Source organism: Panulirus ornatus, chromosome 2 (genome assembly GCF_036320965.1).
Source record: "Panulirus ornatus isolate Po-2019 chromosome 2, ASM3632096v1, whole genome shotgun sequence".
In the NCBI taxonomy this organism is placed as follows: Eukaryota; Metazoa; Arthropoda; class Malacostraca; order Decapoda; family Palinuridae; genus Panulirus; species Panulirus ornatus.
Genome location: NC_092225.1, coordinates 96,642,660 through 96,659,649, shown reverse-complemented (window position 1 = coordinate 96,659,649; position 16,990 = coordinate 96,642,660). Strand labels below are relative to the sequence as shown.

At 41.5% G+C, this 16,990-nt stretch overlaps 1 protein-coding gene across 7 annotated transcripts in view; it reads left to right on the top strand.

The window, feature by feature from the left end:
* LOC139758668 (uncharacterized) overlaps positions 1–16,990 on the top strand; it is a 260,280-nt gene that overhangs the window by 153,900 nt on the left and 89,390 nt on the right. For all 7 annotated transcript variants that reach the window (XM_071680307.1, XM_071680288.1, XM_071680282.1 and 4 more), the window contains 2 exons: positions 734–1,015; positions 13,270–13,432. In XM_071680307.1, the coding sequence (XP_071536408.1) occupies positions 734–1,015; positions 13,270–13,432 (445 nt within the window). The remainder of the gene's footprint in view (positions 1–733; positions 1,016–13,269; positions 13,433–16,990) is intronic.

Here is a 16,990-nt window from a genome sequence, read left to right as displayed (position 1 = left end):
GAGACAGCGATTAAGTTTGATAAAGATAAACGTAAAATAAAAAAATTTATGCTTGTTAAGAGCAACTAGAATGATCTAGCTCTGATGAAAACAGAGGTAAAAGGATGGGGGAGAGAGTGGTTTGGAAATGTTCTGCATAAACTAAAGTTAGTGAGGACAAGAGTGGAAAAAGATGATGGCACTTTTGATGTGGAGAGAGTTGTGGTACTGTGTTAAAGATGGCAAGGAAGTGATTTCAAGGTTGAAGTGGGTTTGAATGAATGTAAGTTTTGACTGGTTAGTGATTGTTAGTGATTATGAACTAGGAGCTGAGAAGAATGATTATGAAGCATAAACTGAGAAGAGTGAGGAAAAAAGGAAAGCATCTTAGGAGCTGAATGAGCTTTGAATCAAGGAAATGAATCTTAGAGCTAAGGGATGTGAGTGCAAGGGTGGATATTGCAGCATTTAAGGGTATAATTGTGGAGCATAGGGTGTATGATGTAAAATAAAATGGGTTAAAGCTTATCGAGTTGTGAGCAGAAAAAGGAATGGTGATTGGGAATACATGATTTATAGATAGATGTTTACATAAGTATAAGTGGGTGAGTGGGAGTGAGTATGCATGAGTTGTGTTCATTTGGGTATGAATTCCCAGTCTCTGTTGGAATACAGTGGTCAATCTTAAAATATACTACTTACTCTTCATTTTTCAATATGTAGACTGTATTATGTATGTTTTTTTACATTGTAGTGAACGTTTGGAGAGCTTGATGGAGGCTTATACGGCATTACAAAGCAGCAAGATGGAAATTGAGACAGCTAATGAACAGCTGGTTTCATCTCTTAATGAAAGGAGTAAGGAATTAGAAAAGCTGGTGGTATCACAAAACCTAATTCAGGAACAGAAGCAACAACAGGCTTTACAGGCTGAGGAGGGTAATGCTGTCTTTACTCAAGAATGTACAAGCAGCCAGATGGATGTTGAACTGAAAGAGAGAGAAAGGGAAAGTCTTGTGAAGCAGCATATTTTATCGTAAGTAAATGTTTACTTACTCATTTAATTTTGTAGGATTGTGTTATGCATTTACTGTGCATTTTGTTCCAGAAACCAAAGTTTTTAAGTGTGAATAATCGTAGGCCATCCACTTGAATTTGGATTATACTTGATTTTTTTTTTTTTTTTTTTTTTTGCTTTGTCGCTGTCTCCCGCATTTGCAAGGTAGTGCAAGGAAACAGACGAAAGTAATGGCCCAACCCAACCCCATACACATGTATATACATACGTCCACACACGCAAATATACATACCTACACAGCTTTCCATGGTTTACCCCAGACGCTTCACATGCCCTGATTCAACCCACTGACAGCACGTCAACCCCGGTATACCACATCGATCCAATTCACTCTATTCCTTGCCCTCCTTTCACCCTCCTGCATGTTCAGGCCCCGATCACACAAAATCTTTTTCACTCCATCTTTCCACCTACAATTTGGTCTCCCACTTCTCCTCGTTCCCTCCACCTCCGACACATATATCCTCTTGGTCAATCTTTCCTCACTCATTCTCTCCATGTGCCCAAACCATTTCAAAACACCCTCTTCTGCTCTCTCAACCACGCTCTTTTTATTTCCACACATCTCTCTTACCCTTATCTTACTTACTCGATCAAACCACCTCACACCACACATTGTCCTCAAACATCTCATTTCCAGCACATCCATCCTCCTGCACAAAACTCTATCCATAGCCCACGCCTCGCAACCATACAACATTGTTGGAACCACTATTCCTTCAAACGTACCCATTTTTGCTTTCCGAGATAATGTTCTCGACTTCCACACATTCTTCAAGGCTCCCAGAATTTTCGCCCCCTCCCCCACCCTATGATTCACTTCCGCTTGCATGGTTCCATCCGCTGCCAGATCCACTCCCAGATATCTAAAACACTTTACTTCCTCCAGTTTTTCTCCATTCAAACTTACCTCCCAATTGACTTGACCCTCACCCCTACTGTACCTAATAACCTTACTCTTATTCACATTTACTCTTAACTTTCTTCTTTCACACACTTTACCAAACTCAGTCACCAGCTTCTGCAGTTTCTTACATGAATCAGCCACCAGCGCTGTATCATCAGCGAACAACAACTGACTCACTTCCCAAGCTCTCTCATCCAGAACAGACTGCATACTTGCCCCTCTTTCCAAAACTCTTGCATTCACCTCCCTAACAACCCCATCCATAAACAAATTAAACAACCGGAGACATCACACACCCCTGCCGCAAACCTACATTAACTGAGAACCAATCACTTTCCTCTCTTCCTACACGTACACATGCCTTACATTCTCGATAAAAACTTTTCACTGCTTCTAACAGCTTGCCTCCCACACCATATATTCTTAAAACCTTCCACAGAGCATCTCTATCAACTCTATCATATGCCTTCTCCAGATCCATAAATGCTACATACAAAACCATTTATTTTTCTAAGTATTTCTCACATACATTCTTCAAAGAAAACACCTGATCCACACATCCTCTACCACTTCTGAAACCACACTGCTCTTCCCCAATCTGATGCTCTGTACATGCCTTCACCCTCTCAATCAATACCCTCCCATATAATTTACCAGGAATACTCAACAAACTTATACCTCTGTAATTTGAGCACTCACTCTTATCCCCTTTGCCTTTGTACAATGGCACTATGCATGCATTCTGCCAATCCTCAGGCACCTCACCATGAATCATACATACATTAAATAACCTTACCAAGCAGTCAACAATACAGTCACACCCTTTTTTAATAAATTCCACTGCAATACCATCCAAACCTGCTGCCTTTCCGGCTTTCATCTTCCGCAAAGCTTTTACCACCTCTTCTCTATTTACCAAATCATTTTCCCTAACCCTCTCACTTTGCACATCACCTCGACCAAAACACCCTATATCTGCCACTCTATCATCAAACACGTTCAACAAACCTTCAAAATACTCACACCATCTCCTTCTCACATCACCACTAATTGTTATCACCTCCCCATTAGCCCCCTTCACTGAAGTTCCCATTTGCTCCCTTGTCTTACGTACTTTATTTACCTCCTTCCAAAACATCTTTTTATTCTCCCTGAAATTTAATGATACTCTCTCACCCTAACTCTCATTTGCCCTCTTTTTCACCTCTTGCACCTTTCTCTTGACCTCCTGCCACTTTCTTTTATACCTCTCCCACTCATTTGCATTTTTGCCAGCAAAAATCGTCCAAATGCCTCTCTCTTCTCTTTCACTGATAATCTTACTTCTTCATCCCACCACTCACTACCTTTTCTAATCAACCCACCTCCCACGCATCTCATGCCACAGGCATCTTTTGCGCAAGCCATCACTGATTCCCTAAATACATCCCATTCCTCCCCCACTCCCCTTACCTCCTTTGTTCTCACCTTTTTCCATTCTGTACTCAGTCTCTCCTGGTACTTCCTCACACAAGTCTCCTTCCCAAGCTCACTTACTCTCACCACTCTCTTCACCCCAACATTCTCTCTTCTTTTCTGAAAACCCCCACAAATCTTCACCTTAGCCTCCACAAGATAATGATGAGACATCCCTCCAGTTGCACCTTTCAGCACATTAACATCCCAAAGTCTCTCTTTCGTGCGTCTATCAATTAACACGTAATCCAGTAACGCTCTCTGGCCATCTCTCCTACTTACATAGGTATACTTATGTACATCTCTCTTTTTAAACCAGGTATTCCCAATCACCAGTCCTTTTTCAGCACATGAATCTACAAGCTCTTCACCATTTCCATTTACAACACTGAACACACTATGTATACCAATTTTTCCCTCAACTGCCACATTACTCACCTTTGCATTCAAATCACCCATCAATATAACCGGGTCTTGTGCATCAAAACCACTAACACACTCATTCAGCTGCTCCTAAAACACTTGCCTCTCATGATCTTTCTTCTCATGCCCAGGTGCATATGCACCAATAATCACCCATCTCTCTCCATCAACTTTCAGTTTTGCCCATATCAATCTAGAATTTACTTTCTTACACTCTATCACATACTCCCACAACTCCTGATTCAGGAGTAGTGCTACTCCTTCCCTTGCTCTTGTCCTCTCACTAACCCCTGACTTTACTCCCAAGACATTCCCAAACCACTCTTCCCCTTTACCCTTGAGCTTTGTTTCTCTCAGAGCCAAAACATCCAGGTTCCTTTCCTCAAACATACAACCTATCTCTCCTTTTTTCTCATCTTGGTTACATCCACACACATTTAGACACCCCAATCTGAGCCTTCGAGGAGGAAGAGCACTCCTCGCGTGGCTCCTTCTTCTGTATTATAAGTATGATATTTTATATTGATCGTTTAAAAGCTCCCTTTCCAGACAGTACATATAGGTAATTAAACAGACAGTTTGTTCCCCCATGCATGTTGTTGTTAGATTTTCTTATTAGAATTATCATGCTGAAATTGAAAATGTCATACAATCAATTCATGAGATTTTCATAATGTCATGCAGCACTGCATTTTGATTTTGTTTTTGTTCCCAAGAGCTGACTGCTTGTGTGCTCCAACTGTTAGCTAGAACTTGCAAAACTCAGCAAGCTGCTGTGTCTCATGACTAGTGTTTGACTGTTAGCAACTCAAGAGTGGGCTGTTTCCTTTCTAAGACCTCAAAGCTTTGAAACTATCTACCTTCTTATGTCTTTCATAGTAACTGTGATCTGGCACTTTTTTAAAGGCAGGTTTTTCACTTCCTCCACAGTTCATGAAATATTTTTCCTTGTTCTTTTTCCCTTGTTATCTATCTATCTATCTACGTATCTCTCTATATCTGATGTCCATTTTCTCAAAGAACCTATATCAAGGGGGTGACCTGCGGCAAAAGTGTTTCCACTTGGGCCTGTCCTTACATGCCTCCTTTACATACACCAATCCATGCATTCCTCCCCCAGTTTCTCCTTCCAGGACTTCCAATCTATGTACTCTTTATGTGTGAAATAAGATGCGACCTTAATGTGGACTTTTGTTCATGACTGGAGCCTCCAACATGAATTTTTTTTTTTTTACATTGATGCACACCACATCCTTTTCTGTATGTCTTAGAATTAAGAAATTAATAACCAATTATCTTACCACTTATTGTGTGAAACATTATGACACCAAGGATGAAGGATTTTAAGAAATGCTCATTAATCTGGCCTTTCATTAGTAATCTTGCTTTCATGGTATTGTGATATATCGAAATCTAGTGATATTTCTTGTCATTTGCTTTATTGAATGTTATACTGAATTTATTTCAATGGAAATAGTTATGAAGTGGGGCTGCCATAATTTGTTTCACCAACACAAGTCATTTTGAAATTCCTTTGACCCCATCCAGGAAGATATGTTTTTTACCAGGTGCATTTCTGTATTAAACATTCATTAGAATGTTCAACTTTTTGAATAACCTATGAGTGCCAGCATTATGGTATTCACATAGCATTTACCTGTCCATGCATATGGTTTTAATGTGAATAAGCAAAAATTGCATGGTAGTCCTCTTGTGCTCTCCTTTCTGCAAATGTTGACCTGAAACTGGATGTTTAGAGAAGGTTCCTTTGACATGTATCCGGTGTTTCCTTCCAATTTCATAATCTGTTCATCGCTGGAGTTTCCCTTATTCCTGCCTAGCACTCCATCTTGACTTTTCATGTGCTAGTTTCAAATGCTTTTTGGCAGTCCAAATACTGACAAATTACACAACTTTTCCTTTTGTTCAAGACGGATTTTGCTTTCTCATAAAAATCTTAGTGGTTTATTACACATGGCATCCTTTCTGTAAACTGTGCTGTCCCTCACTTTAGTAATTTCTACTTAGTAGGCAGTCATCCATTTGCTGTTTAATCACCTATTTGTACTGTATATGGAGGGAGTTTTGCACTCAATGGAGCCCCATCTTATGAATTTCCTACAACCGTACTTCTCAAATTTCTTTATGTTGTTTGCATTATCAATTTTTTTTTTTATTATACATTGTCGTTGTCTCCCATGTTAGTGCAAGGAAACAGATGAAAGAATGGCCCAACCCACCCACATACACATGTATATACATACACGCACATTTATTTATTTATTTTATTTATTTTGCTTTGTCGCTGTCTCCCGCGTTTGCGAGGTAGCGCAAGGAAACAGACGAAAGAAATGGCCCAACCCACCCCCATACACATGTATATACATACACGTCCACACACGCAAATATTCATACCTATACATCTCAATGTACACATATATATACACACACAGACACATACATATATACCCATGCACACAATTCACACTGTCTGCCTTTATTCATTCCCATCGCCACCTCGCCACACATGGAATACCATCCCCCTCCCCCCTCATGTGTGCGAGGTAGCGCTAGGAAAAGACAACAAAGGCCCCATTCGTTCACACTCAGTCTCTAGCTGTCATGCAATGATGCCCGAAACCACAGCTCCCTTTCCACATCCAGGCCCCACACAGCTTTCCATGGTTTACCCCAGACGCTTCACATGCCCTGATTCAATCCACTGACAGCACGTCAACCCCGGTATACCACATCGATTCAATTCACTCTATTCCTTGCCCGCCTTTCACCCTCCTGCATGTTCAGGCCCCGATCACACAAAATCTTTTTCACTCCATCTTTCCACCTCCAATTTGGTCTCCCACTTCTCGTTCCCTCCACCTCCGACACATATATTCTCTTAGTCAATCTTTCCTCAGTCATTCTCTCCATGTGCCCAAACCATTTCAAAACACCCTCTTCTGCTCTCTCAACCACGCTCTTTTTATTTCCACACGTCTCTCTTACCCTTATATTACTTACTCGATCAAACCACCTCACACCACATATTGTCCTCAAACATCTCATTTCCAGCACATCCACCCTCCTGCGCACAACTCTATCCATAGCCCACGCCTCGCAACCATACAACATTGTTGGAACCACTATTCCTTCAAACGTACCCATTTTTGCTTTCCGAGATAATGTTCTCGACTTCCACACATTCTTCAAGGCTCCCAGGATTTTCGCCCCCTCCCCCACCCTATGATTCACTTCCGCTTCCATGGTTCCATCCGCTGCCAGATCCACTCCCAGATATCTAAAACACTTTACTTCCTCCAGTTTTTCTCCATTCAAACTTACCTCCCGATAAACTTGACCCTCAACCCTACTGTACCTAATAACCTTGCTCTTATTCACATTTACTCTTAACTTTCTTCTTTCACACACTTTACCAAACTCAGTCACCAGCTTCTGCAGTTTCTCACATGAATCAGCCACCAGCGCTGTATCATCAGTGAACAACGTTGAACTGACTCACTTCCCAAGCTCTCTCATCCACAACAGACTTCATACTTGCCCCTCTTTCCAAAACTCTTGCATTCACCTCCCTAACAACCCCATCCATAAACAAATTAAACAACCATGGAGACATCATACACCCATGCCGCAAACCTACATTCACTGAGAACCAATCACTTTCCTCTCTTCCTACACGTACACATGCCTTACATCCTCGATAAAAACTTTTCACTGCTTCTAACAACTTGCTTCCCACACCATATATTCTTAATACCTTCCACAGAGCATCTCTATCAACTCGAACATATGCCTTCTCCAGATCCATAAATGCTACATACAAATCCATTTGCTTTTCTAGGTATTTCTCACATACATTCTTCAAAGCAAACACCTGATCCACACATCCTCTACCACTTCTGAAACCACACTGCTCTTCCCCAATCTGATGCTCTGTACTTGCCTTCACCCTCTCAATCAATACCCTCCCATATAATTTACCACGCACATATACATACCTATACACTTCAATGTTTTTTTTTTTTCATACTATTTGCCATTTCCCGCGTTAGCGAGGTAGCATTAAGAACAGAGAACTGGGCCTTAGAGGGAATATCCTCACCTGGCCCCCTTCTCTGTTCCTTCTTTTTGGGGGAGAAAAAAAAAAAAAAAAAACCTTCATAGAACATACAAACCTCCAACAGCGGTAGCATTCCCGCCTGTGGCACAGGGGTCCCGGGTTCAATCCTGGCTCTTGGAGGTTTGTATGAGATATATACATATGTACATAATTCATACTGTCTGCCCTTATTCATTCCCGTTGCCACCCTGCCACACATGAAATGACAACCCCCTTCCCCCGCATGTGTGCGAGGTAGCACTAGGAAAAGACAACTAAGGCCACATTCATTCACACTCAGTCTGTAGCTGTCATGTATAATGCACCGAAACCACAGCTCCCTTTCCACATCCAGGCCCCACAGAACTTTCCATTGTTTACCCCAGACGCTTCACATGCCCTGGTTCAATCAATTGACAGCACGTTGACCCCAGTATACCACATCGTTCCAATTCACTCTATTTCTTGCACGCCTTTCACCCTCCTGCATGTTCAAGCCCCGATCACTCAAAATCTTTTTCACTCCATCTTTCCACCTCCAATTTGGTCTCCCACTTCTCCTTGTTCCCTCCACCTCTGACACATATATCCTCTTTGTCAATCTTTCCTCACTCATTCTCTCCATGTGACCAAACTATTTCAATACGCCCTCTTCTGCTCTCTCAACCACACTCTTTTTATTACTATGCATCTCTCTTACTCTTTCATTACTTACTCGATCAAACCACCTCACACCACTTATTGTCCTCAAACATCTCGTTTCCAACACATCCACCCTCCTTCGCACAACCCTATCAATAGCCCACGCTTCGCAACCATATAACATTATTGGAACGACTATTCCTTCGAACATACCCATTTTTGCTTTCCGAGGTAATGTCCTTGCCTTCCACACATATTTCAATGCTCCCAGAACCTTTGCCCCCTCCCCCATTATGTCACTCACTTCTGCTTCCATGATTCTATCCACTGCCAAATCCACTCCCAGATATCTAAAACACTTCACTTCCTCCAGTTTTTCTCCTTTTCAACTTACCTCCCAATTGACTTGTCCCTCAACCCTACTGTACCTAATAACCTTGCTCTTATTCATATTTACTCTCAGCTTTCTTCTTTCACACACTTTACCAAACTCAGTCACCAGCTTCTGCAGTTTCTCTCCTGGATCAGCCACCAGTGCTGTATAATCAGCAAACAACAGCTGACTCACTTCCCAAGCCCTCTCATCCACAACAGCCTGCATACTTGCCCTACTCTCCGAAACACTTGCGTTCACCTCCCTAACAACGCCATCCATAAACAAATTAAACAACCATGGAGACATCACTCACCCTTGCTGCAAACTGACATTCACTGAGAACCAATCACTTTCCTGTCTTCCTGCTTGTACACACGCCTTACATCCTTGATAAAAACTTTTCACTGCTTCCAGCAACTTTCCTCCCACACCATATACTCTTAATACCTTCCAGAGAGCATCTCTATCAATTCTATCATATGCCTTCTCCAGATCCATAAATGCCACATACAAATCCACTTGTTTTTCTAATTATTTCTCACATACATTCTTCAAAGCAAACACCTGATCCACACATCCTCTACCACTCTGAAACCACACTGCTCTTCCCCAGTCTGATGCTCTGTACATGCCTTCACCCTCTCAATCAATACCCTCTCATATAATTTACCAGGAATACTCAACAAACTTATATCTCTGTAATTTGAACACTCACCTTTATCCCCTTTGCCTTCGTACAATGGCACTATGCATGCATTCCATTAATTCTCAGGCACTTTACCATGAGCCATACATACACTGAATATCCTCACCAACCAGTCAACAACAGAGCCACCCCCTTTTTTATTGAATTCCACTGCAATACCATCCAAACCCACCGCCTTGCCGGCTTTCACCTTCTGCAAAGCTTTCACTTCCCCTTCTCTGTTTACCCAATCATTCTCCCAGACCCTCTCACTTCACACACCACCTTGAACAAAACACCCTATATCTGCCACTCTATCATCTAACACATTCAACAAACCTTCAAAATACTCACTCCATCTCCTCACATCACCATTACTTGTTATTACCTCTTTATGATCCCCCTTCACCGATGTTCCCATTTGTTCTCTTGTCTTACGCACTTTGTTTACCTCCTTCCAAAACATCTTTTTATTCTCCCTAAAATTTAATGATACTCTCTCACCCCAACTCTCCAACTCTCATTTGCCCTCTTTTTTCACCCCTTGCACCTTTCTCTTGACCTCCTGCCCCTTTCTCTTATACATCTCCCAGTCATTTTCACTATTTCCCTGGAAAAATCGTCCAAATGCCTCTCTCTTCTCTTTCACAAATAATCTTTCTTCTTCATCCCACTAATCACTACCCTTTCTAATTTGCCCACCTCCCCCGCTTCTCATGCCACTAGCATCTTTTGCGCAAGCCATCACTGCTTCCCTAAATACTTCCCATTCCTCTCCCACTCCCCTTGCGTTCTTTGCTCTCACCTTTTTCCGTTCTGCATGCAGTCTCTCCTTTTACTTCCTCACACAAGTCTCCTTCCCAAGTTCACTTACTCTCACCACTCTCTTCACCCCAACATTCTCTCTTCTTTTCTGAAAACCTCCACAAATCTTCACTTTCGCATCCACAAGATAATGGTCAGACGTCCCTCCAGTCGCACCTCTCAGCACTTTAACATCCAAAAGTCTCTCTTTCATGTGCCTATCAATTAACATGTAATCCAGTAATGCTCTCTGGCCATCTCTCCTACTTACATACATATACTTATGTACATCTCTCTTTTTAAACCAGTTATTCCAAATCACCAGTCCTTTTTCTGCACACAAATCTACAAGCTCTTCACCATTTCCATTTACAACACTGAACACCCAATGGTTACCAATTATTCCCTCAACTGCCACGTCACTCACCTTTGCATTCGAATCACCCATCATTATAACATGGTCTCGTGCATCAAAACTGCTGACAAACTCACTCAGCCACTCCTAAAGCACTTGCCTCTCATTATCTTTCTTCTCATGCCCAGGTGCATAGACCCCACTAATCACCCATCTCTCTCCATCCACTTTCAGTTTTACCCATATCAATGTAGAATTTACTTTCTTACACTCTATCACATACTCCCTCGACTCCTGTTTCAGGAGCAGTGCTACTCCTTCCTTTGCTCTTGTCCTTTCACCAACCCCTGACTTTACTCCCAAAACATTCCCAAACCACTCTTCCCCTTTACCCTTGAGCTTCGTTTCACTCACAGCCAAAACATCCAGGTTCCTTTCCTCAAGCATACTACCTGTCTCTCCTTTTTTCTCATCTTGGTGACATACACACACATTTAGACACCCCAATCTGAGCATTATCTATATTCTCAGTAATTTTGTTCTGTTCATCCTTTTTTTGAAGACTGAAAGTATTTCTTCGTATCTCTCCAAATAAGTTTTTTGCCTGATTTTATGTTTTGTCCTTTAACTGTTCTATCCGTGCATCTCTTGAGGGGCTATTCACTATCAAGATCATGTCTGTTTTAAAATCTTAAAAGTTGTGATGAGGTACTCATCACTCTTCTTTCTTCCTAGGATGGAAAAATCAGGGACTCTAATCTTTTCATGTAACTGTAATGCTCATGACCAAGAGGATATATGTGTCAGAGGTGGAGGGAACAAGGAGAAGTGGGAGACCAAATTGGAGGTGGAAAGATGGAGTGAAAAAGATTTTGAGTGATCGGAGCCTAAACGTGCAGGAGGGTGAAAGGCTTGCAAGGAATAGAGTGAATTGGAACGATGTGGTATACCAGGGTCGACATGCTGTCAATGGATTGAACCAGGGCATGGGAAGCATCTGGGGTAAACCATGGAAAGTTGTGTGGGGCCTGGAGGTGGAAAGGGAGCTGTGGTTTTGGTGCATTATTACATGACAGCTAGAGACTGAGTGTGAATGAATGTGGCCTTTGTTGTCTTTTCCTAGCGCTACCTCGCGCACATGAGGGGGGAGGGGGTTGTTATTTCGTGTGTGGCGGGATGGCGATGGGAATGAATAAAGGCAGACAGTATGAACTATGTAAATGTGTATGTATGAATATATCTGTGTGTGTATATATATGTATACGTTGAGATGTATAGGTATGTATATTTGCGTGTGAGGACGCGTATGTATATACATGTGTATGTGGGTGGGTTGGGCCATTCTTTCGTCTGTTCCTTGCGCTACCTCGCTAACACGGGAGACAATGACAAAGCAAAATAAATGATAAATAAAATATGTATTGCTCATATGAATCAGGCATCATTTTAAGATTGGGAAGAGGGTAGAAAGATCTGGTGGAAGAAGGTATGTAGGACCCTATCCTGGAGAGGATAACTAATGCTATGCATTCAGCACATGAGACGTCCCTTCCAGGAAAACAGTGCTTATCCCAAGGAAAGTTAGCAAAGAAGCCATGCAGGGATGACTGCAGAGCTCTCAAAAAGTGACAAGGTTGGCATTTTAAGGGGGAAACAGAAATTTATAAGAGGGAGAATGTGTTGAAAGAGTTGTGACAGTTGGGGACTCATGTTGGGTGTTTGATTATCCTCTCAAGATGATAAAGAGGAAAAATAAAGGCCTTGGCATTATCAAGATCATTCCAATCTGAGCCCAGCCAACCCTTGTGGTGTCCCCAGCATTGAAATCCCTTGCATAGAGGGTTTCAAGACAGGGATGTGAAGAGAACAGTGCTTTTTGATAGGAAGTCAGATAGTCAAAGTTGGAGGAATTAGCATGGAATATGCAAAAGATAATAGCAAGGTAATAGTGGGTAGAGATCTTTTTAGGTATAAGGCATCATGTCCACCCTTCTTCCTTTTCTTTTACATTCATGGCCCAAGACTCTCATCCATACAACACCATCAGGACTACCATGTTTTTAAACATACCTTTCTATTCTCTACAGACACTGACCTCTCCTGTGACTCACTTCAGCCCCCATGTATCCTTTTGGTTGTGTCCAGTCTAAGTTACCTGTAGCACCACTTCTTCCAGATCCTGCTCTTTCAGGCTTTCAGTCAAACCATCCTGGCTCATTACCTTGGTTTTGTTCAAATGTACACCTTTTTTACCTTGTACATATTCCCAAAATCATGCCAGCTTCTTATGTTTCTGGAGTTTGCCCCTCCCATACCCCTCACTCCACCCTAAGCACATTTTAGACTTGCCCCTAGTTCTAACACCTTTAGATTCACCTACCTTGCCACTTCAAATGTAAACATAAAATAATGATTGTTTTAAGTCTAATGAGACTTTTATATTGAAAGGTCCCAGGAGCACGAAGAAGCCAAGGAACAGCTTGATTCTGCAGTGAGAGCAATGAAGACTACAAAGGATAGGATGGTAGACACTGACGTATATCTTAAAGTGTGTAAAGAAAATGAATTTTTGAGAGAACAAGTTGCTAACCATCAGGATGAAATGATTAAGGTTTGTGCAAGACACCTTTTAGATATTTTATGTGATACATGCTATTATTTATGACTTCATGCATTTATTGATAAGTCTAATCAATCATTAGAGACAGAAACAAGAAAACATAGCTTATGAATTTGTGTTGTGTTGCTTCACTGTCTTAGTTTCATACAATCAAGTGTTGCTGGTGGCAGCAGAATGCTTTTAATTAAGAGATCCTGGCTGAGGTTCACAGACATTTACAGTATTTTAGATTTTTTTATAATTATCTCAGGATCTGTTTTCAAGAAAGAGTTCTGATGTTACCCAGGATCTCTTCCAGAGGCTCCTGCAGTCAAGGCTGCACTACTTCCAGTAGCACAGAAATGTGAACTCTTTTGGGTGAGAAGCTCTTTGATGAGTCTGTACTCCCTAGCCAAAGATACTTTTCCATTTGTGGTGAAACTTTGAGTAGTCGCTCTCTGATAACACCTCTGTACAATACAAATAGATGAAAATATTGGTAATTACATTAAAGAAGAGTCCCATCAGTGTTTTCTGGATGTAAGTCTTTGGTATTGAACACAAAAGAATGGAGGAGGGTTGACTTGGAAATGATGTACTTTTTGATGGTATGTGATAAGTAATTGTGTGTTGCAGGATAGAGAGTTTCACAATTGTATTGTGTTGCCTTATCTATTAACTTTGTGTTTTTGTACCATGTGTGGAGTGAGTTGTATTAGTATGTGCACTATGACTAAGAGAGCTCATCAGGTGTCCTGAACTGGTTTGGATATATGAAGTTATGTGACAAAATATTGACTTTTGGGATGTTGTTGTTTGAAGTGAGGAAGGAATGGGGAGAGGGAGACCAAGAAGTAGATTAAAGGATGGAGTGAATTCTTTGGTTTACTAGTGCATGAAGATTCAATTGGATGAGAGGCTTGTCAGGGCTGCAGTGGATTAGACTGACATGCTACATGGGATTGACATGCTCTTGATGAGTTGAACCAGGGCATGTGAAGTGGTGAAGGTAAACCCTTGAATAGCATTTTGGGCTCACTTGTGGATGGTAGGCTCTGGTTTTATTACATTATAGATCATGGCAAGAGAGAGGATATCTACAAATGATGCCATTCTTTGTTCCCGGTGCAGCCTCACCACGATGGGAAAAGGGGTGGGTCTTAAAGAAATATCCACTTGCCTTTTATCTTTCACTACAAAGCTCAGCAAACTTTTCCCCTTTTATTTAATACTGGGGATCCCATACCCATCAGTTTTACCCTTCATTTGTGTGTCAGTTGCCTTTGCATTAAGGTCCCTTAGTACCAAGATCCCTTGTCAGAACTAGTGGAGCACTCACCTCTTCCCAAATGCATTCCTGTCTTCTTTTCAACTTTCAGTCAGATGCTTATGCACAAATTATCACCCACCTTTTGTTGTCCGCTTACAGCTTTTAACACAGTCCCACATGTTCACCTTCATCAGAAGTGCCACCACTAATATCCATCTTGTTCTCTTACTGATACTGGACTTTACTTCTGAACATTCCTGAACCACTGTGCCCCATCCCCTTCAACTTTCTGTTACCCAGCTGTACCAAAGCAACACAGATCAGTTAGACAGACTTCACTTATAATAGAAATACTTGAGTGATCTTTCCTTTTTTTCTTTCATACTTGTCTGCCGTTTCCCATGTAAGTGAGGTAGTGCTAGGAACAGAAGAAGAAAGGCTGCATTCTCTCACATCCTTTCTCCAATTGTCGTTTGCAGTACACTGAAAGGAGTGATTAATGGACATGTATTAAATCATCTACTCAAGAACAGTTACATGAAGACCAGCATGAATTTGTACCAGGAAAAAATATGCATACCCAGTCATTAGCTCATCACAGTCATATACATGAAACTTAAATGCAAGAAAAAGGATTGGACACTTTTTCTTGATTTTGCTGAAGCAGTTCACAAAGTAAACCATGGAATTTTGCAAGAGAATAGCTAAACAAAACATGGAGGGTAAGATGTGAAGCTGAATTAGAGTTTTTAACAAAAAGTTCAAATGGTAACAAATGGATCTGCATCTGAGGAGGAAGATATCATGCTTAGGGTGCTGCAGGGAGCAGTGTTAGCCTCAATACACTGTATAATAATGATATCAAACCTCAACATTGAAGTTAAGGAGAGCATATTAAGGAGATATGCTGATGACACCAGAGTAAGCAAATGATTGGATCAGAGTATGACCAAAAGGAGATGTAAAAAGACCTTAACACAATTTACAAAGTGAACATGATGGAATTTAATGATGATGATTTAACAGTATATAGGCCCAAAAGAGAAATTGGCAGAAAATGGAAGAAATGATTGAGAAGTTAGAATTCAGGGAACATTGCTGAGAAGACAGTACTATGAAGCCAGTGATGAGTTGTATGATTCTGAGAACTTTTACAAGAGACATACCTGTGGCAGAGGTGTGTTATGTCCACATGGTTGAGTTGTTTATGGATGGGGTAATTTTGGAGAGAGAGGCAATTAAGCAGTCTGTTAGGGATGAGAGGGCCTGGGAAGTGAGTCAATTGTTGTTCACTGATGACACTTCATTGGTGGCTGATTCAAGTGAGAAACTGCATGAATTGGTGACTGGAAAAGTGTGTGAAAGGAGAAAGTTGAAAATAAATGTTAATAAGAGCATGGTTATTAGGTTCAGCATGGTTGAGGGACATGTTTGTTGGGATGTAAGTTTAAATGGAGAAAAATTGGAAGAAGTGAAGTGTTTAGATATCTGGGAGTGGACTTGGCAGCAAATGGAAGAATGGAAGCAGAAATGAGTCATAGGGTGGAGAAGGGAGTGAAGGTTCTGGGAGCGATGATGAATGTGTGGAAAGAGAGAACGTTATTTCGGAGAGCAAAAATGGTTATGCTTGAAGGAATAGTAGCTCCAACAGTATTATATGGTTGAGAGGCATGGACTCTACGTAGGGTTATTACAGAGGAGGGTGGATGTGTTGGGAATGAAATGTTTGAGGACAGTATGTGGTTTGAAGTGGTTTAATAGAGTAAGTAATGTAAGGGTAAGAGAGATGTGTGGTAATAAAAAGAGTGTGGTTGAGAGAGCCAAAGAAGGTGTGTTGAAATGGTTTGGACATATGGAGAGAATGAATGAAGAAAGGTTGACAAAGAGGATGTGTGTGTCAGAGGTGGAGGGAACAAGGAGAAGTGGGAGACCACATTGGAGGTGGAAGGATGGAGTGAAGATTTTGAGTGATCAGGGCCTGAACACGTAGGAGGGTGAGAGGTGTGCAAGGAATAGAGTGAATTGGAACGATGTTGTATACTGGGGTTAAGAGGCTGTCAATGAACTGAACCAGGGTATGTGAAATATCTGGGATAAACCATGGAAAGGTCTGTGGGGCCTGGATGTGGATAGGGTGCTGTGGTTTCGGTGCATTACTCATGACTGCTGGAGACTTAAGTGTGAACGAATGTGGCCTTTTTTGTCTGTTTTCCTAGGGTTACCTCTCTGATGCAGGGGGTGTTGATGCTGTTTCCTGTGGGGCGGGTTGGTGCCAGGAATGGAGGAAGGCAAGCAAGTAT